Genomic DNA, 18740 nt, shown 5'->3' with positions numbered 1-18740 from the left:
TTCCTTAATAGTGTTTAAGAAGTTAAAAGAAGGTTTATATGTCTTAAGCCAAAAGCAGCAAGGCGTGCAATAATTTTCCTGGCAGGGATTTGTAAGAAGTCAAAACAGGGCAGAGTAACTTCTCTTAGGGAGATGAATGCTGATCATCCTAATTATGAAGACAGTTTCGTGGAACACCAGGAGGCTACTTGTGCGATAGCCACTCTTTCAGCAGGAGCAGAGCTCACTTTTGGTAACAAGGCTTAAGGTGAAAGGTACTGATTTTGGTGTCACTTTTTTAAGATAAGTGGTTGGCAGTTACGCTTGTCTCCTTCTACTGTCCAGCAACAACAGACAGAGGTCGATCTGCTGGTATTTTGTGAAAAGTTTTTGAACGTTAGTTGCGTAATGTTTCTTCATGAATAGTGTTTGAGCTACTGAAGATACAGAGTATGTCAGGTGTTTGCAGAACAAGAGCCTGCACTGTTCTGCTGTGTTTATGCAATAGTTCTACAGAACTGTAAGGACCTTAGAATATAACCAAATCGCTACTGTGGGATTGCAGTAAGAGTAAGAAATTACTGATCTCTCCTCTCTTTTCGCTATGACAAAATAACAAGATTTAAACCTTCAGTGGTGTAATAACCACTTAATTATGTTTTGTCTTTTAAATATCCAGGCAATTCAAAAAACCTAGTTCAGAGATGATCTAAAAGAGAAAGGTGTGAGCCATTCCTTAAAAGGTCTTTTATGTCAGTTTATCTACTTTTTGTCCCCATATAGGTGCATTCAGTGACTTGTGTACTTTTTTTAATAATGCTACAGTAGCAGGAGCAAGAGCTGTGGGATATAGATCAGTCTCATAGCCACTGTTTGCCATGGGGGAACTGGAGTTTAAAGAATATACTGTTTTGAAAGGGGAAGCTGCTTCCTGTAACTAAAGCTCTGTGAGCTGTACAGTCATAAATGTGTAAATGTTTGTCGCCCTCTCCCCTCTTTTCTTTGGTCTATTTTTTCTGGAATTCTGATACGTTATAGTTGAGGGGAGTGCAGAGGGGACCGAAACAGTGATGGGCTTACGCTACTCTACCTCTTCACACACCATGAATGAGGACAAGGCTGAGGACCTCCCAAAACTGTAAAAGCTGAATGAACAAAAAAATGAAAAACTCTAGTTTTGAGTGATAAGGTTTATGTATATATTTATACTATGAAAATAGTTCTTAAAGTAATAAACCTTTCTTCTTGGGCACCACCAAGGCAAACTTAGCAGCCAAGTGTATGTACAGAACAGGTGAATGATTTAGTGCTTCTGTAGCATATTGGCTGTCGGCAAGTCACGTCAGGTATTGACAATAAGCTGCTCTCCAGTTCTCAGCCACATCTATGACAATGACACCTTACGACATGCCCAGAAGGCAGGTACATTTATCGTACAGATGAAGTCAATACTGAATTATAAAATTCATACAGAGAGTGGCAGGATCAGGATTTGAGTTAGGGTATGGCGAGTGCTCTGCTTCTACAGTATTGCCATGGCCTTGAAGGACTGAATGCAAAGATGGTTTTCTAAAAGCGGAGACTTTTGACTGAGGCTTTTTTGTTTCTTTAAGACAGGCACCTGTATATGGTTTCATTCAAAATGAGTAACTACTGTAATCTCTTCATGGAATTCATAATACTGACATGTCTCTTAGAAAAGGCTTCAGGAGTATGTGTGTAATGTATTCCCCAGGGCTTACCAAAAAAAAAAGCATGTTAAAAATCAGAATTACAGAAAACTCCTTTGTTTATTTCTTTTCCATGCCTTCTTTTCTTTAGCCATCCTCAGCAAGGAAAGAGGAATTGGCTTCCTTGATTTTTTTCTGAATTCCCCTACAAGTAAGGATCAGACGAGCATGGTGATGTTTCAGTGTTTCCAGTCGCTGACTTAGCAGCTCTACGCTACCCACCATTTCCTCAAAGTCCCGAAGCAGTATCTCATTTCCAAGCAACCCACGTTTCTGCTGCAGTTTCAGATTGTTTCTCTGCAGTCTGTCTCTGGCCTGTTTGCTTTTGGTCAGAACGTCTCTCTTCTGCGACAAGATTATCTCAATGTCCATCAGTTCAACCTTTCTGCCTTGATTTTCAGCTTCCACAAACTGTAGTTTTTCCTTGAACTGGCTGAGAATATGTACTGCGTTCGATACCTTCTTTTTGAGCTTCAGGATTTCATCACTGAGGTCGCCAATCTTTTCGCTGCGTTTCTGATTCTCTTTCTTCATGTCTTCCAAGTCCATAAAATGTTGACTGTCGACCAGTTCTCCCTGAGCTTTCAAGATGGTTTCAAGAGTTTGGATTTCATGCTTCAGCTTGATGTTTTCCACGCGGGCCTAGAGGAGGAGAAATAAAATAAGAATGACTCTCATTTCTTTAGTCCTTGCCTTGCCAGGGAGGAAGTGCTTCTGTTTAAAATAAGGCATGACAATAATAAAAAGCTTCAAGGGGAGAAAAGCATCGTACATGTGTTGTTTAAGACCGAGTGGTAGATGTCAGGGGAAGAAAGTACCCTCCCTGGCTGTAAGAAGAGCAAAACGCTGGCCTCGTCAGAGACCTTTTTGACAAGAGAAGATAGGTAGAGATGGGACAGACAAGACCGCAGCCACAGCTCGACCCGGGGCCTCAGCCTCACCTCGCGCACTTGCTGTTCTTTGTCCCGTTCCCTGGCCTGGATGCGGTCCACCGCCTCGGCCGCCGCCTCCCTGCCGCCCAGCCGCCGGCCTAGGCTGAAGACGGCCACCGCCTTCTTGCGGGCCTGGAAGGCGGCCCACTCGGCCTGGGCCTGGGCCTGCCGCTCCTCGCCGCCCCGCCGCCGGGCCGCCACCCGCTCCCGGCAGGCAGCGGCCGCCCGCTCCCGCTGCTCCCGCAGCTCCCGCAGCCGCCGGAGGCGCTGGCCGTACAGCTGCGGCCCGCCCGCGCCCAGCTCCGCCCGCGGCCGCCTCTCGCCCCGCCGCAGCCGCAGCAGCTCGCCCAGCCGCAGCTGCAGGCGGGCGCTGGCCTGCCGCAGCCGCTCCCGCTCGCCCGCCAGCCCGCGGTGCTGCTCCAGCAGGGCCGCCCGCTCCCGCCGCTCCTCCGCGCCCTCCTCCGCGCCGTCCCGCTCCTCGGGCGCCTCCCCCGCCTCCTCGCCGCTCCTCCGCTCGGCTCCGCCGGGGGCGGCCGGCGCCAGGGGGCCCGGGGCCCCTTCAGCCCGCGCGGCGGGAGGCGCCTGGCCCGCCGCACCGTCCCCGCCGCTCGCCGCCTCCTCCTCGGCACCGCCGGCTGCTGGCGCGGCCGCGGGGGGCCCCGGCAGTCCTGCTGCGACCTCCGGCTCTGGCGGCTCCTCGGGCCCCGGCGGCTCCGACTCCTCCAGCCCCAGCTTCTCTGGCTCGCAGGGCCCCGGCGGCTCCTCGGACCTCGGCCCTGCCGGGACCTCCGGCCTCGGTTCCGCGGGCTCCCCCGCCCCGCCCAGCACCTCGGGCCCCGGCGACTCCCCTGGGGCACCCGGGCTCAGCTGCCCCCGCCCCGCCGGCCCCTCGGGCTGCTCCAGCTCCGGCCCTCCCGCCGCCGCCTCCATGGCTGGGCGGCTCCCCGCTTCGCCCGTTGCCCGGGCAACGGGACTCGGCCCCGCCGGCCGGCCGGAGGGCGGGCCGGCCCCGCCCCGCCCCGCCCCGCCCCTCTCCCCGTGGCGCCGGCTCGGCCGCGCCCCCTCGCCTCGGACTACCACTCAGCGACGGGGTCGCTGGGGGTAGCCTCTCCGATTGGTCGCGGGAAAGGAAGACGGAGCCCGGTCGGCCAATCCGAGCCGTTCATTCGTTTTGATAACCCTGGCGCCCAGGCGCATTGGCCCCATTGGCCGGGTGTCCAAGAGGAGGGCCAAGCCCTCTTCGTCCATTGGCCGTCCGTCGTGGGGCTCCGCCCGTCGGGCGCGCTGCCATTGGCGGTGCTGGCGGGGGGGCGTGTCGGCGCATGCGCACGGCCTGTCGGCGGGCGGGGTAAGATGGCGGAACTGGGGAAGAAGTACTGCGTGTACTGCCTGGCCGAGGTGAGCTCCCTGCGCTTCCGCTGCACCGAGTGCGCCGACATCGAGCTCTGCCCCGACTGCTTCTCGGCGGGCGCCGAGATCGGCCCGCACCGCCGATGGCACGGCTACCAGCTCGTCGACGGCGGCCGCTTCACCCTCTGGGGCGCCGAGGCCGAGGGTGGCTGGAGCAGCCGGGAGGAGCAGCTGCTGCTGGACGCCATCGAGCAGTTCGGCTTCGGCAACTGGGTAAGGGCCGCGGGGCGGGCTGCCGGCGGCGGGGTCCGCGTCGCGCCTGACAGCGAGGGACCAGCGCCCAGTGGGGCAGCGCCGCCCCTCAGGCCGCGGCGGGCCGGCCCTCCTGCGGCGGACGCTCCCCCGTGCCGAGGGTGCATCGTCCCTGCTCGGCGTGGCGGCCACGGGTGCGTGGGGCAGCGGGCCGCCGCTGACCGGCCTGAGGGAGGCCGCCGGCCCGGGCTGCGGGGAGTCCGCAGGCCTGGCAGCAGCGGGGGACGTGCGCGGTCTTGGCGGGGGGCCCCGGTGTCACGTCCTGCTCTGCAGCCCCCTCCTCTCCCCCCCGCAGCGCGCTGCGGAGACAGCAGCCTCTCTGGCTGGCAGGTGCAGGCGGCTCCGTGCCGGGCCGGTGGCCTTACGTGGGCTACATGGGGAGAGCTGCTGGTCAAAGGAGCGCTTCAGGCTTCTCGGACCTGTCGCTACCTTAGGTTCCGGCATATGCCCTCCCCCCAGCCTGGCTGTGTTACAGATCTTATACCCTCTTCTTCTTGGTTTTGGTCTTTTCCTTCAGGATGTCACAGCTGTAAACTTGCTGCTTGCCTTCTGTCTCAGTATACAGTCAGGCTCGTTTTTAAAAAACAGTAGTAAAAACCATCATCATTTGATTCATTAATTGTTACTTGATTATGTCTTGCTTTGTTAAATGTAAAGACTTCTTAAAAATCTTAAAGTTTATGATCGTTGTAGCTTGGGTTAGTTCTTAAATAACTAGAAAAGAGTAAATGTTATCTTTCTTACTGTAAATACTGTCTTTCTTTATTTCTATGTTGCTCTAAAAGTACTTTGGTAGTGCAATATAAGTGAGCAAAATCCAAACGATGTAGTGATCTCAGTGCTGGCTTGGGACTTAGAAAGCTTCCTGGTGATGGTAAGCTGACTTTTTGAGAGAGTGATGGATGCTCAGGAATCACCATGCGGATCCAGTGTCTCGATGGTGTTCCTGTACCCAGAGGATCTAATGCAGCTTGCCTTCGTGATGTTGCTGGTGCTGTTTTCATGGCTTACATGCCTCGTGCACTTGTGAATACTTATTTGGACCTACAAATGCAGATCTTACGGAAATGTGGCTAATTTAAGTACTGCTAGAAAAGTTTAGGTATTGCGAGTTGGCTTTTGAGGAGCAGGGAAGGAGTCATGCTCTTACCTGAGTGCCTGTCATGCAGGAGATGTAATGGGAATCATTTTATCGCTCCTCCTTATTTTCCATTTAGGAGGACATGGCTGCTCATGTGGGGGCATCCCGAACGCCTCAGGAGGTGATGGAACACTATGTGAGCATGTATATCCATGGCAACCTGGGAAAAGCCTGCATCCCTGACACTATTCCAAACAGAGTAACGGATCACACGTGTCCCAGCGGCGGCCCGCTTTCTCCTAGCTTGACCACGCCGCTCCCACCGTTGGATATATCTGTGGCTGAGCAGCAGCAGTTGGGATACATGCCGCTTCGGGATGACTATGAGATTGAATACGATCAAGATGCGGAGACTCTCATCAGTGGCCTTTCGGTGAACTATGACGACGATGATGTGGAAATAGAGTTAAAAAGAGCTCACGTAGACATGTACGTAAGGAAACTCAAGGAGAGGCAACGGCGGAAGAACATTGCACGAGACTATAACTTGGTGCCGGCCTTTCTGGGGAAGGATAAAAAGGACAAGGAGAAAGCTCCCAAACGAAAGATCACAAAAGAAGAGAAGGAGTTGAGGCTGAAACTGAGGCCTCTGTACCAGTTCATGTCTTGTAAGGAGTTTGAAGACTTCTTTGAGAACATGCACAAGGAGAGGATACTTCGAGCAAAGATTCGGGAGTTGCAGCGGTATCGTCGAAATGGAATCACCAAAATGGAAGAGTCTGCAGAATATGAGGCAGCCAGGCATAAACGGGAAAAGAGGAAGGAGAACAAAAACATAGCTAGTTCCAAGAGAGGGAAGGAAGATGGTAAAGAGGGTGAATTTGCTGCCATTGAAAACCTGCCTGGCTTTGAACTCTTATCGGACAGGGAAAAGGTGCTCTGCAGCTCTCTAAATTTGAGTCCTGCACGTTACGTGACTGTGAAAACTATAATCATTAAAGACCATCTCCAAAAAAGACAAGGAATTCCTTCAAAGAGTCGCCTTCCCAGTTACTTAGATAAGGTACTGAAGAAAAGGATTTTAAACTTTCTAACAGAAAGTGGCTGGATATCCAGGGATGCTTCATGAAACTCAGCTGATCTGAAAAAAACACAGCAGAGGCCCATTATAGCCTCGAGGACTCCGCTATTTTTCCCTTCCCTCCCCAAAGATACAGAAATTATGTCACTTAAAAACAAAAAAACCCAAATACATAAACCCCTACAGTATTCATGATCCGTGGTTCAAATAGACTTTTGCTTTGGATCATGGAAAATATTTAATTGTGAAACTTCTACATTGGATTTCACTGCTTTTGGTACATAATTAGAACAGATTTCTTTCATGTGAATTTACTCAAGTCCAGTAGTCCCAGAGTAGTTACTTTACTCCTTACTATTGGACAAATGAATATCAGTGTAATCCTTGCTTTTGTTTGAAGGTGGGAGATAATAGTTTCATTTGCCGGAAACTTTCTTCTGCCTTTGTTTTGGTTTTTTGGCATAATGCTGGCAGCAAAGTGAAGCTTACAAAAGTCCTGAGCTCAGGAGCACAGGGAGCGGGGATTTTTGTGACCATCGCTAAGCTTTCAGAACATTCTCTGTAGTAACTACAGCCAAGGCGCTGGGACAGCAGGGTGAGAGTTTGTCGAGAATACAGCAGGGATGAACCATGGCAGGGAGTGGAAGGAAAGAAATGTGGTAGGTGAGATGCCTTCAGGTACTTGTACTGTGGAAAGGGTTCTTGAAGAGCTACCTTCACAACCAGCTGATCCGGACATAGCTTTGACTTGAGTTTTTGCTGAAACAGACCCCACTGAAGCTTTGATGTTAACTAATTAGTAGCCAAGTTGCAGGAGTACACAGCAGCTGTGGTGCTCTGCTCCGAAGGAGGGGTCAGCACTACTGTGAAGTGGCTGATTTGGGCCAGAAATGGGGTTTGGGAAAATAGGCAGTGAGAGGTCTTGCAGTGGTTGGGAGCCTCAGGCAGCAGAATCACCGTTTCTTCTTGTTGGGGAAGCCTACTCCTCCTTCTTTGGGATCTGTAACTTCTGAGCTTGTATGGGCTGAGGAGGTGTAGCTGCCTCCTTCAGAATTTGATTGGGAAGGACAGGGAAAGGGAGCAAGAGTCTCAAACGGAGAGTGATCACTGAGATTGGTTTTTAAAAACAAAAATGAGAAGTGATAGAGATTAGGTCAAAACGCACAGCTAATGCGCTCCTGTAGTACAGAGCTGTAAATCAAGCCATTGCAGGGTTCTAAGTACACATACCTTGAAACGTACTGGACTAAACTCGTTGAAGTTGGAATTACTGACGTGGTAGGAGAACTGTGAATGCAGCCCACTGCAGTGAGAACAGTGCACCTTGAGACGTAACTCATAACAACTCTTAACAACTATGGTCTGGGTGCTTGACAGACACCAGCTGGTGGTGTAACACAGCATGTAACAGAAATGCCGGATCCACAGTACTGTTTTAGTAATATCTACCAATGAAGGGAAAGATGTTGAAAGACTAGAAAAGGATTTTTATGCTCATTTCATCCTTAAATTCCCGTGCTGGTATTTAACCAAATGAATAAAAAATAGTGGTTGCCATGTGGAAGATGGCACAGTGTTACTTGTGCCTAAGGCTCTCTACTGGTTGTGCCCAGAGCAGGGAGCTGTGACTGGAGGCCAGCTGGGCAGGTCTTCTGGAGTGCAGGTGTGCCAAAACATGGAACTTGACTGGCTTCAGAACAAGTGCAAGCACCGGAAATGTCATCTTGGTCTGATGCTTTGGGCTGTTGTCAGTGAGGATACCACAGAATCTTAAAACAGTATTACTTCTGCAACTTGGCAGAGGTATACTGATCAGAACTGGGTTTTAGTTAATATATCCAGCATTACCAAAATAAGTGTTACCAGTGAGTTTAGAATAAAAGGGGTACAATTACAAAGCCAGCATTTCCAAGGAAGAAAAAACCCAAACTCTAGTGCCTTTTTCTTTTGAGCTTGTGATGTTATGCCCCTTCAAAAAAGATAAGGGCTATGTCCTCTCGCATGTAATAACTTTGTTTGGCTTAACTGTAAGCGGCTTGTTGTGGAATACTCAAGACAAAACTGTCTCTCCTTGGCAGCAGTGAAACTAACTGCAATGTGCTGAGTAGCTTTAAGAACCACTTCCACCCTATATGCATGTACAAACAGCACACAAGTTCATAAGGTATAAACCCTTAGTTATTTTCTCTGTCCTACTCCTGTGGAAAGGAAGCTCAGCCTTTCTTTCTAGTATTTCAGTTAGGCAATTTGGTTCTTCCTGTAACTTGTTACTTAACTGCCATAACATACCATAAGTGTTTTGGAGCCTCGATTCTGCATGTAGCTGGGAGTTTAAAAGAATTGGGGTTTTCTTCTATTATTTTTTTTCTCAGATCTGTGATTTTTGTATTTCTACACTGTTTTGGCACATCTAAGTCTAACTGAAGCAATAGTCTAAAGCCCACCTGAACAGTAACTTAAAAAAAAATAAATCTAGGCACCAATCAGTCATTTAAATGTTGAAGTGAATTCTGCATTTACACTTTGTAGTTTAATTCCTCAGCCCCTCCAAAATGTTTCTTTGGTGCTAGACGTAACTTATTGAACATCAAAATGAATGTAAAATAAAGTATTTTTAATGTATGAAATATGGATATCAATATTTATTTTATACTTGCAAGCAAATTCAAGGTGGTAAATGTTTGCTTTAGCAAATACTAGTCCCTTGGAAAGGGCTTCCCTAGAAGCAATGTCTCATTGTCAGCTATGCTTTTAATTTTAAAGGTGACTTGCACTAGAGGATGCTGCTGTTCCATATTTTCACATGGAACTGATTTAGTCTAAGCATTCCTGTGTTATAAGCTGCTGTTTTCTTGTTTGTTTGTTTTTAAGTTGAGATGCAGTTATGTTAATCGAGCAACTTATTAGAGCTAGGCTGCTTCTTGTCTGTGGTGAAGGGGCTGAGAAAAAACATGGCAAAGAGCTCTTCAGCTTGTATCTTGTGTTGATCTGGAAGTGCTTCCTGTACTGTACAAATAACCTAGCCTTCACGTTGCTAATGAAAAGGTGTTTTATATGCTTAATGCTCTTGACTTTTCTAATTAAAGATATTACTAATGATAGTATCTGTCCTAACAGCATTGATACAAGCCTATGAAAAAGCGACACTCTATAAGCTGTTCAAAATACTGATCTTCTGCTACTGATAGAGGCAGCAATAAGTCTGTTTTAATGCTGTATGTTTACTTCAATCAGTCCAGTCCCAGTGATGTTTTACAGTAATATTTGCTTACTAGGTAAGAAGGGAGCATTAATCTCCATTCCATGTGTACTACCCTGTGCAGAAGGGCTTGGTTACAGAGTATTCTGACTACAGACCTTCCTGCCTGATGATGTTCCCTTGCAGTTCCAGCAAGCATTAAGAACAGCATTAGTAGGTTTGCATGAGTCTTTGACCATAAACTGCCTTGTAAATCACACAAACTAAGCACTCTGCCATTATTCTCTTGTGCGGCGGCTGCATCAAATTTCTTTGCAACTGTAACGGACTTTATTAGCCTTTTGGTTTACTATCTCTTCTTGCAAAATGTTTTTGCATGTGCCCCAGTTGCTCTTAAGTGATGACACATTAAATACTGTGAAGGAAGGTACCTGGTGAGCATGTTCAGCTCATCAGCTTCCTTAAAGGGAATGTTGCACTCATTTGAATAGTGTACTGGTGTAGCTGTACCAGACACACAAATGCCTGTGCTGAAATAGTGTAAAACCTAACTGATGTTGTGCACACTCAGCATTTTACTAGGTTTTTGTATTGTATATTGGTAAATAAACTTGTATTAAAGCTTCTTTCCATTATTGATTTAATGGTAGCGTAGCTTGCATAATAAGGAAAATGGCTTAAGTCTTTGCAGTAGTAAATGGTGATGCATTTTAGCTAAATGATGATGGGTGGAGAAGTGGTCTTTATGAAATAGCTAAACCAGAGGTATTGGTGGTAGCTTTGTTGGCTGCTCTTATGCTTAAACTTCAGAACCACCTCCCTCCATTCTTTGATTTCTTCAGTGCTTCTTAGTGTAGTATGGCAGAGTGCACAGGTGGTTTGTGCTCTCAGTAAAGACTGAAGCTCTCCATGCTGAAAGCCTCTCTGGAAGGGCAGGCCAAAGAAAAGGAACCACTTAAATAAGGTACTCACTTACCAGCTTTAAAGATACTAGTTTGAGTCTTGTGCTGAACACTTAACAGTAACTTGTATTTAAAAACACCCAGCATGAAGTAAAGTAACATAGTCCAAAAAAGACTGTTTGTGTCAGGTGCTGGGAAGCTCCTTAACAAAATCTTAATCTGCTAGAGAAGAAGCTGTCCCTTTGTTTTAACTGCCCTACTGGAAAAACTTCTATACTAATGAAGTTGTTATTTGATGTAGTTTAGATCCAGAGGGGCTGGGAGGGGGCAAAACAACACATGACAGTTCTTTAAAGGTATATAAATGGACGCTGGTCCCTTTATGACATACCAGTTGAGCACAGGTTCCAATCAAGGTGCAACAAAACTTCTTCAGTCCTACTTCACACAGCTACAGCATGCTCTAATCCAGATGGAAGGAAGTCACTTTCAAATTCAGCTTAAATATATGGAATTCCCCCCTTTCTTTCCCTGTAGTTTTACACTCAATCTTTTCATTTTGATCGCTGTACTTGATTAATTTTAAAAAAAATTAACACACTAGTTGTCTTTTCACATGCACCAAAAATTTTTTCTCCCTCCCCTGCCCAGTCAAAGCACTGAGTTTCTTTCTGAGAGTTGAGAAAGTATGAATAAATCCTTAAACATGAGTAACCCCTAAACAGTAGTATGCACTTAGGTTATTCCTAGTTAACTGTCTGATTCCCATGAGGCAAACCAGCACTGGAAAAAGTCTTAAAGAACAAGTAAACACTTCTCACCATGAGTAGGTCTAGTGTCTCTGCATCTGAACCAAAAATAATAATCAATACTTGACCTTAAGGTAAGAAGCTCCTTAATCCAATACAACCAGAAACAAGGATGAAAACTTCAGAAGTACCGTTTACCAGGTCCTTACAACATGCTTAAGTTAAGTTTGAAGTTTCTGTCCTGTGTGTTAAATGTATGGGCTTTGAGGATACAAGAGGACAGATGCTTTGTCAGTTGTGTCATTTGCGAAGTTCCATCCACTCCTATCCAGGTGACCAGGCAAATGTAGGACAAAGCATTCAGTTAATCATGTACTGTATTTTAGCCCGATTCTGCAGGATTGGGAGCAGCAGGTGGAGTTAGACATGGGAAGAGCTGCATATGGGAAAAGTTCTGTTGCAACTTAAGATCCAAGCTGAGTAAATGCAAGAAATGAAGATGAAACTAATTTCACATTTCTGTTTGAGCCACTTACATGCAATTATTTATGTAATTCTAAAAGACAGTATATACCAAACTCTCAGCTACTCGCTTCTTTGGGTATTCTGGCTTTCAGCAGGGTTATAACTACAGTTTGCATAACAAACTGATTGTAAAGCTTGGAAGTTACAAGACTATCAAAATTGTTTAAACCAATTTATACAATATTAAATTAAAAATCCAGAGATAGGATAAATTCTATTGGTTCTTCAATGCCATACAAGTATTAGATGGTTTTCTTGAGTCAATGTTAGTACAGAACAAAAAGGGTTGAACAATTACAACAGATGTCTACTCTGCATTGCCTTTTATTTACAGATCAGAATTCACAAAGGTTTCAATTTCAGTTGTTGAGAGAGATTATTTCTGAACAGACATAAAAGGGCATTTACCACATCAGTGTGTAAAAGCTGATGGACACTTGCAGAAAATGGGTTATTTGTACTACTTCACCCACTTCTGCAATGTTAGATTCTACAAAACAAAAGGAAGTGTTTGAACCACTATTTGGATTTTCAGTCTACACACAGTGATAAACGTGAGGTTGCAAAATTCTTGTGAGCATTTTGTTCCTTTCAATTTAATGCATGTTCGGTAGCAACAGTTGTAAAAAACGTTAGCTAATCTAAAGTATTAGAGGGCTTAATGGCTCTTGTATTTCACACTTAAGAAGAAAGCTTACGGAACAGTGATGTTGAAGGCCACTAAGCAGGAGAATTTCATCAGTTGCTTCATTTTCACTGGGAGACCTCAACCAATTCATTTAAACCTCTCAGGGGGCAGAGGAATGAGGAAAGCATGGTGTAAGAGAAAAACCATCCAGCTGTTTAATAGTTGTATGGCATTTTAAATTCTCAGATTAAGCAGCTAAGCGTCTTTCACAACACCCACCAAGGCAGGCCGCAGTGTACGCCCATGCAGCTTATAGCCGATCTTGGATACTAATGCAATAGTGCCAGGCTCCTTCCCTTCCATGGGAGCATGGAACAATGCTTCGTGTTCATAGGGATCAAACTTGGCTCCGACAGGATTCAGTCTGAGCAGGCCATGTTTTTTAAACACTTTTTGAATCTGTACTTCTGTCATAACAAGACCTTCATATAAGCTCTTCAGGTGAGGATTTTCATCCTTAATTTCTTCTTTTGGAACACTTTCTGTTGCTTTCTCCAAAATGTCTGCAACTTCTAGTAAGTCCTTACAGAAGCTCTGAATCCCTAAGAAGAAATGAAAGAGAAGGGAATGGGATTAGTCCACAGAGGCAAACAAGCCTTAAAGAAACCCAAACCAACGCAACCCCAAAACCTACAGCAATAATCTGTAGTCTTTTAGATTTTTTAAACATGATGTGTGATACTGTAAACATTTGGGGTAAAATGTCCTTCCCAATTTTACTTGATGATATAGAACTACAACAGATACCTTGAAATCCTCACCACCTCTTCTAGTTCTATGGAAAAAAAATGTATTTCAACTTAATGCTTAAAAGAGCTAAAGCTATGCTGAATGACCTGACATTAACAGTTAAAATTCTAACCGAAATCACCAAAACCTTCAGATGGCTTAATGTAATTTCCTCATGTCTCTCCCATCCTGGAATTCACCTAAAGTTTAAAGCATTATGTTGCCCTATTACTACCCTTTAATCTGATGTGCTAAAAATATTTGCAGAAGTCAGGCTGATGAGGAGGGATTCTTCCTTGAATGAAAAGAACTCACACCTCTCCTCCCACTACATATCACTTTTACAGAGTCAGAAGCTGTGCTCGGTAAAGACTGAGCAATTCCTAAGCTAACAATAGTCCATATCCTGAAGCTGTTCTCTGGCTCACACTAAAAGAATCTGGCTTAATCTCACTTAAGGCAAACTGTCTCTAGAAATCATGAAAAATCAAAATGATTCAGTAGAATAACACATTTCTACGTAGAGGTAAGCCAATGACAAACGGCATTGCATTTTGGTAGCCTTGTTCTTTTTTGTTTTAGCCACGGACAGCTTTTTTAGTTCTAGCTCACATTTTACATGGTTTTTTTTTCCTTACCAAGAAGCACTACGAGCATTACCAGAGGACAAGTCTTCTGTTTAAACAAAAAACACCTATGGAAGCACCTTGCAAGATCTATAGGGATCACCTAGTTCTCAGGAAGGGGTCACTTTAACAACTGCAGAACTCCATAGAGACTCAAGCTCTTTATAGAAAAGTACCTAACAGTGGCCAAGTAGTTCCAAAAATATGAACAAATGAATCAAGGTTTTAATTTAAAACTAAAACTGTGGTTAGGGCTGAAGTGTCCCAAACATAGACTGACCAGTTGTCTAGTGATCTGGATCAAATCAAATAACCAAACTCTTCAGCAGGTGTTTGGTTTGGGCTTTTTGTTTGCATAAGTTATCTCTGCAGGTATCTGTGACTGCATCTCTGTGAATTTATGCAAGTCTCAGAAATGAGCTTCTCTTCCTTTCACAGAAAAAGCAGTCACATACAAATGATAAAACTTACAGTCATGCAGATTGTCTGTAATTTCGTTTTCACGAGAAATTTTATTTGACTATTTATTTCTGTTGTAGCACCCCTGAGCTCAGACATGACTCGAAGTTCTGCACCAAGCAGCATATTAGTGAAATGATGCTTGTTGAAACTCAACTTCAGGATGAAGCACCCAAACATCCATGAAAAGAAATGCTTTTTCTTACAGTACACATTAACTGAAGACCCTGTATTCAAATTAAAACTTCTGTATTCAGAATTAAACTATACAGCTGTGTATAGTGTGTGGCAAAAAAGCCAACTCATTTTTCAAGCCAGAGTGATAGTCAAACACTAGGATGATATAGCACTCTTCTGCTGCAGTATTTGCATACATTTTCTGTTTTACAGATTTGTGTTTGAACTGTCGAAAAGCTAAATCAGATGTCAGTAGCCTGGCTCTTGAAGAAAGATGTGTTTCTAGTACTCCTTGTAGCCAGTGACTGTACATTCCTACCACTGAAAAGAATCCACCCATAGCCTTCAACAGAACAGAAAAGGTATTCAAATATAAAAGGCTAAAAAAAAAAAAACAAACCCCAAAAACCACCAAACCAAAAAAGAACCAAACCCAAAACAAACACCAAGAACAAAAATAACCAAACCAGAAGAAAGCTAGTATTCCGTGCTCTTCAGTTTTTTGCAGTCAGTTCTGAGACCAAAGTGTGTGAAAAAAGGCAAACTTCAGGCTGCAAACCTTACTGAAAAATCTACTAGTGCAGTACATATTGTAGGAAATCAGACACGAAATTTAAAGAAAATTTGAAGTTGTTGACTTTAGCAGTTTAAGTCTTGCCCTTGTCTAGTCAGTTGATTACAATTCTGATGCAAAGTGAGGAACCGTTCAAACCTCTCTGCCTCAAATAAATTTTTTAACCAAGTAGTCAGAATCACTGGGAAGTACAACTTGTCAAAACTGTAGGCCAGTCAGCTCAATTTTCCAGGCTTTGCTTTTCCTGGGTCTTACAAGTATACACAAAAGGAGCCTCCACTGACCGTATAACTTTGCCTCTTCTACCAGTTTCTGGCTTCTTTGCCTCACATTTTCTGCATCTGCCAAAGCACGCTTGTACTTGTCCTAAAGAAGAAAAAAAAAGTAACAGAAGAGATTTAATTCCTGGTGGTTTGGTAGTTGACAATAATTCAAAACAGCATATTCAGTATAAAACAGCATTTTAAACAGTTACGTAGCCTAAACCCACCATCTAAAGACAACATGCCAATTATGACAGCATCCTTCCTACCAAGGCAGATGTTTGCTTCACTTTAGTGCAGACAGAAGTGAGAAAGAAGTGATGTACTAAGAATGAAATTCAATAAACTTAGGCACTTCAGGTTGAGTGCTTCCCCACCTAACCCAGAATTCCACGTCCGGCTTCCACTCTGAATATGCTTGACCTTCACATGCTAGTGAAGAATCTCAAAACAGAATAAAAATAGTCAACGAGTTGACTGAAGAGCCACGTAGCCAACAGCAAATGCTGTCAACCGAGATGTTAAATGACATCTCAGTTTTGTCCTTCAGTGCTTTGGGAAGGGCAACAGAAATGAAACTCAATTCACTTATGATCCAATAGGTGCTGTTTCTATAGAAGGTTCTGGGCTACCTCTCAAAGTCTCAAACACTCTAGAAAGACATTTTATATAAAGCACTTATCCAGAAAAGCAACACCTTTGTTTAATCCACGCCTCCCACCTCTCAGGGCATCCTTCACCCTCTGCTGTAGTCAGACATAGAAGAGAATGCAAGATACATTAGGCCAGACAGAGGGAACGTGACACTTCAGCCTTGTGTTTGAAGGGCTCTCCAACAGAGAGGGTTTGAAACTTCCACTTCTTAAGTACATTATTATATAAAAGCTAAGCATCATTAACCCCAACCTGTGAAAGGTCAACAGCTGTTTTCAGAAAGCCTACTCTTAGCACACAAAAATAACACACATCAAAGACAAACTCAAACCCTTCCATGGGCTTCCAAAAATTATTTCTCCACTGAGCAAAACCTAAGTGAACTGAAGTCAGTGAAACTCAGTAACAAATTCTCAGGCTGGAGAAGGTCCAATTCCATCCAGAAATCGGAAAGAAACTATTCAAAATCTTAATTTTTGGACCAGAGGTCTTGTAGTACATCTACTCTTAAGTTTAAAGAAATTATCAAATTGCAGGTTTTTATTCAACAACTAAACAGCAGTCACACAACTGTATCCAGATTGTGCACATAACAAATGCTCTTAAGTATGCAGTTTGTAAGGTATGCAACCGGATGACCAAAAGATGCTTACAGTAACTTCTTTCAGTTGTTCTTCCAGTTTGGCCTTTTCTTCAGTTAACATTTTTTCAGCAGAGCTGGGTTCAACCTTTTGCTCATTTTGGCTCTGACTCTGGTCCTCTTCCAAGTTCTGGCCAGTATTTTTCTGTTGTGTTGCCACACAAAGCAGTCGTGGAGAAGTCCTAAGGCAAAAACGTGGACAATATTAATCACTTGCTTACTTTGTAAGGTATTAGCATCTTCTGGATATACTGGACACTATTTGACATGTCAATGTCTACAAAATTCTCACATTAAAGCACAAATTAAAACAACAGTTCTAGGTCTGTGAAAACTGTTTGCTGAACCTTTCATCAGAAGTAACTGAACTGAGCCCATCTAAACTGTTGCAAAAAATAACTTTGCTGCAAGGTACAATCACTGGGCAGCAGCTTGTAAGTGTCCATTATATTCAGTTTATAAATCTGCAGCACTTTTAAGGGGAATATGAGCTCGTTTTCAGCACAGTACTCTATCAGGAAGCAAATCCAGTTTACGTGATACAATCACCTGCAACAGTCTCCCAGAAAACACACTGAGAACAGTCATTTGCCACCGATTGCTAGAGAGCAACGGAAAAGCACCTTCTGTATCACTCCTGTATTTCACTGCTATATCGCAAACATTACATCAAGAACGGGCCAGTCTCCATGAAAATGACTGTTTATCCCTTCCTAACGTTTCTTAGGTTGAGCTAGCTGAGCTGCCTGAGCAAGCAAACCGGTTCACGGATGAGGCGGGTGGATCAGTGCCGCAACGACAAAAGGTCTCGGATCCCTGCACGCCTCATCAAGTCTTCGGGCCTGAAGGCCTTCAGTCTCAAGACCAGACCAGGAGGGCCCCGCAGTGCCTGGCCGGGCCACTCTCCCGGGGGAGGGTAAGGGAAGCCAACAAAGGGCGGCGGGGGATGGGGGGCCGGCACCAGCCCGTCCCGGCTGTAGGAAGGGGCTCCCCAGCGCAGAGCCGGAAGGCCGGGGCTTGAGGGGTGAAGCACCGCAGCGCGGCGGGGCTGGGCCCCGCTCTCCTCCTGGCCCGGTTCGGCCCGGCCGATGGCGAGGCGGTGAGTACGGACCCGTCCCGATCGCGGTCCGACGCGGCAGCACGCCGCGACCCTCACCTCAGGGAGTAGCTCAGTAGCGGGTACCACGGGCGCAACGCGCTCCGCACGCACTGGGCCACTGCCGCCATAGCGCCTTCCTACCCAGCGACCGCCTCAGCCTGCCCCTCTGGGCCTCCGCGAGACCGCCGCCAATCAGCGAGCGGGCAGGCTAAGAGTGACGCGGCCGAAGACCAATCCACAAGGCGGAGGCACTCCTCAGGCCAAATAGGCGAGGTGGGAGGAGGAGCTTGCAGTTCTTCCGGGGCGCTGTGGAGAGCTCCTGTGAGGAGCGCTCTCCTCGCCCCGCCTCCTGGCGGAAGGTGACGCGCGTGCGGGCGTGGCCGCGGCCGAGGCGGGGCGCGCGGGCGGGGCTCGGGGCGTGAGGGCCATTTTGTTTCGTGAGGGAGGCGGACAGGCGAGGCTGCGTCGGCTTTGGCTGTGGGTCTCGGTGGGTCCTTGTTGCCCCCCCCGCGGGGTGTTAAAGCATAGTGTCGGGAACGAGAGCCTGCGGGTGTTGGCAGGGCACTGGCTAAGGTCAGGCGTCGGTATTTTCCTGTCAGAACTGGTCAACGGAAGCTGGAGGCAGTTTGATGGCTGCAGGTGGTCCAGTCTAATGATACACATCTTTCTTGTGCGAGTTGTGACTGAAAAAGTTTGAAGCTTGCAGCTTTTTTTTTTCAACTGCTGAATAACCCGGTTATCAGGAATACTTTGTAGCATCTGTCAACAGTTTGTCTGCAAGCCTCCACACAAGAGTTTTTCATCGTGTGTCTATACACACTCACGCTGACCGCTGTATATGCTCTTGCTGGATAATTGTGATCTAAAATCTTGAACTTCCATTAAAAGCAATAATGTTGCTAATCCACTGCTTCCAAATTTGGCCACCTGCTTGTGCAACCTGTTTGTGTGAGTGTCCCGTGTAACTGGATGTTACAGAAACCCTGCTCCG

General features: G+C 45.9%; 3 protein-coding genes across 3 annotated transcripts; 1 reads left to right on the top strand and 2 right to left on the bottom strand.

Annotated features, from left to right (window-relative positions):
• Positions 1 to 1781: 1781 nt before the first annotated feature.
• Positions 1782 to 3889, bottom strand: CCDC96 (coiled-coil domain containing 96). Its single transcript, XM_059817871.1, has 3 exons — positions 3791 to 3889; positions 2651 to 3469; positions 1782 to 2351 (listed from the first exon to the last, which is right to left on the bottom strand). The coding sequence occupies exons 1-3, from the start codon at positions 3887 to 3889 to the stop codon at positions 1797 to 1799; spliced, it is 1473 nt and encodes a 490-aa protein (XP_059673854.1). The 3' UTR covers positions 1782 to 1796.
• A 105-nt stretch (positions 3890 to 3994) lies between these two features.
• Positions 3995 to 6555, top strand: TADA2B (transcriptional adaptor 2B). Its single transcript, XM_059818109.1, has 2 exons — positions 3995 to 4264; positions 5521 to 6555. The coding sequence occupies exons 1-2, from the start codon at positions 3995 to 3997 to the stop codon at positions 6511 to 6513; spliced, it is 1263 nt and encodes a 420-aa protein (XP_059674092.1). The 3' UTR covers positions 6514 to 6555.
• A 5593-nt stretch (positions 6556 to 12148) lies between these two features.
• On the bottom strand, positions 12149 to 17883 carry GRPEL1 (GrpE like 1, mitochondrial). Its single transcript, XM_059817836.1, has 4 exons — positions 17807 to 17883; positions 16664 to 16832; positions 15378 to 15459; positions 12149 to 13070 (listed from the first exon to the last, which is right to left on the bottom strand). The coding sequence occupies exons 1-4, from the start codon at positions 17875 to 17877 to the stop codon at positions 12724 to 12726; spliced, it is 669 nt and encodes a 222-aa protein (XP_059673819.1). The 5' UTR covers positions 17878 to 17883; the 3' UTR covers positions 12149 to 12723.
• Positions 17884 to 18740: the final 857 nt, after the last annotated feature.

The sequence above is a fragment of the Gavia stellata genome, chromosome 5, assembly GCF_030936135.1.
Source record: "Gavia stellata isolate bGavSte3 chromosome 5, bGavSte3.hap2, whole genome shotgun sequence".
NCBI classification, from domain to species: Eukaryota; Metazoa; Chordata; class Aves; order Gaviiformes; family Gaviidae; genus Gavia; species Gavia stellata.
This window is presented reverse-complemented; position numbering and strand designations above follow the sequence as displayed.

What these genes read in the sequence shown, in the direction of transcription:
- CCDC96 (XM_059817871.1), bottom strand. Translation starts at nt 3,889, where the DNA reads ATGGACGAAGAGGGCTTGGCCCTCCTCTTGGACACCCGGCCAATGGGG. An exon ending in CGAATGAACGGCTCGGATTG is followed by an intron (nt 3,470 to 3,790) that starts GCCGACCGGGCT and finishes CCGGGGCCCGAG; the next exon opens with GTGCTGGGCGGGGCGGGGGA. An exon ending in AAGAACAGCAAGTGCGCGAG is followed by an intron (nt 2,352 to 2,650) that starts GTGAGGCTGAGG and finishes CTCCTCCTCTAG; the next exon opens with GCCCGCGTGGAAAACATCAA.
- GRPEL1 (XM_059817836.1), bottom strand. Translation starts at nt 17,877, where the DNA reads ATGGCGGCAGTGGCCCAGTGCGTGCGGAGCGCGTTGCGCCCGTGGTAC. An exon ending in AACAACTGAAAGAAGTTACT is followed by an intron (nt 15,460 to 16,663) that starts GTAAGCATCTTT and finishes TTTCTTCTTTAG; the next exon opens with GACAAGTACAAGCGTGCTTT. An exon ending in AGAAGAGGCAAAGTTATACG is followed by an intron (nt 13,071 to 15,377) that starts GTCAGTGGAGGC and finishes ATTTCTTCTTAG; the next exon opens with GGATTCAGAGCTTCTGTAAG.
- TADA2B (XM_059818109.1), top strand. Translation starts at nt 3,995, where the DNA reads ATGGCGGAACTGGGGAAGAAGTACTGCGTGTACTGCCTGGCCGAGGTG. An exon ending in AGTTCGGCTTCGGCAACTGG is followed by an intron (nt 4,265 to 5,520) that starts GTAAGGGCCGCG and finishes TTTTCCATTTAG; the next exon opens with GAGGACATGGCTGCTCATGT.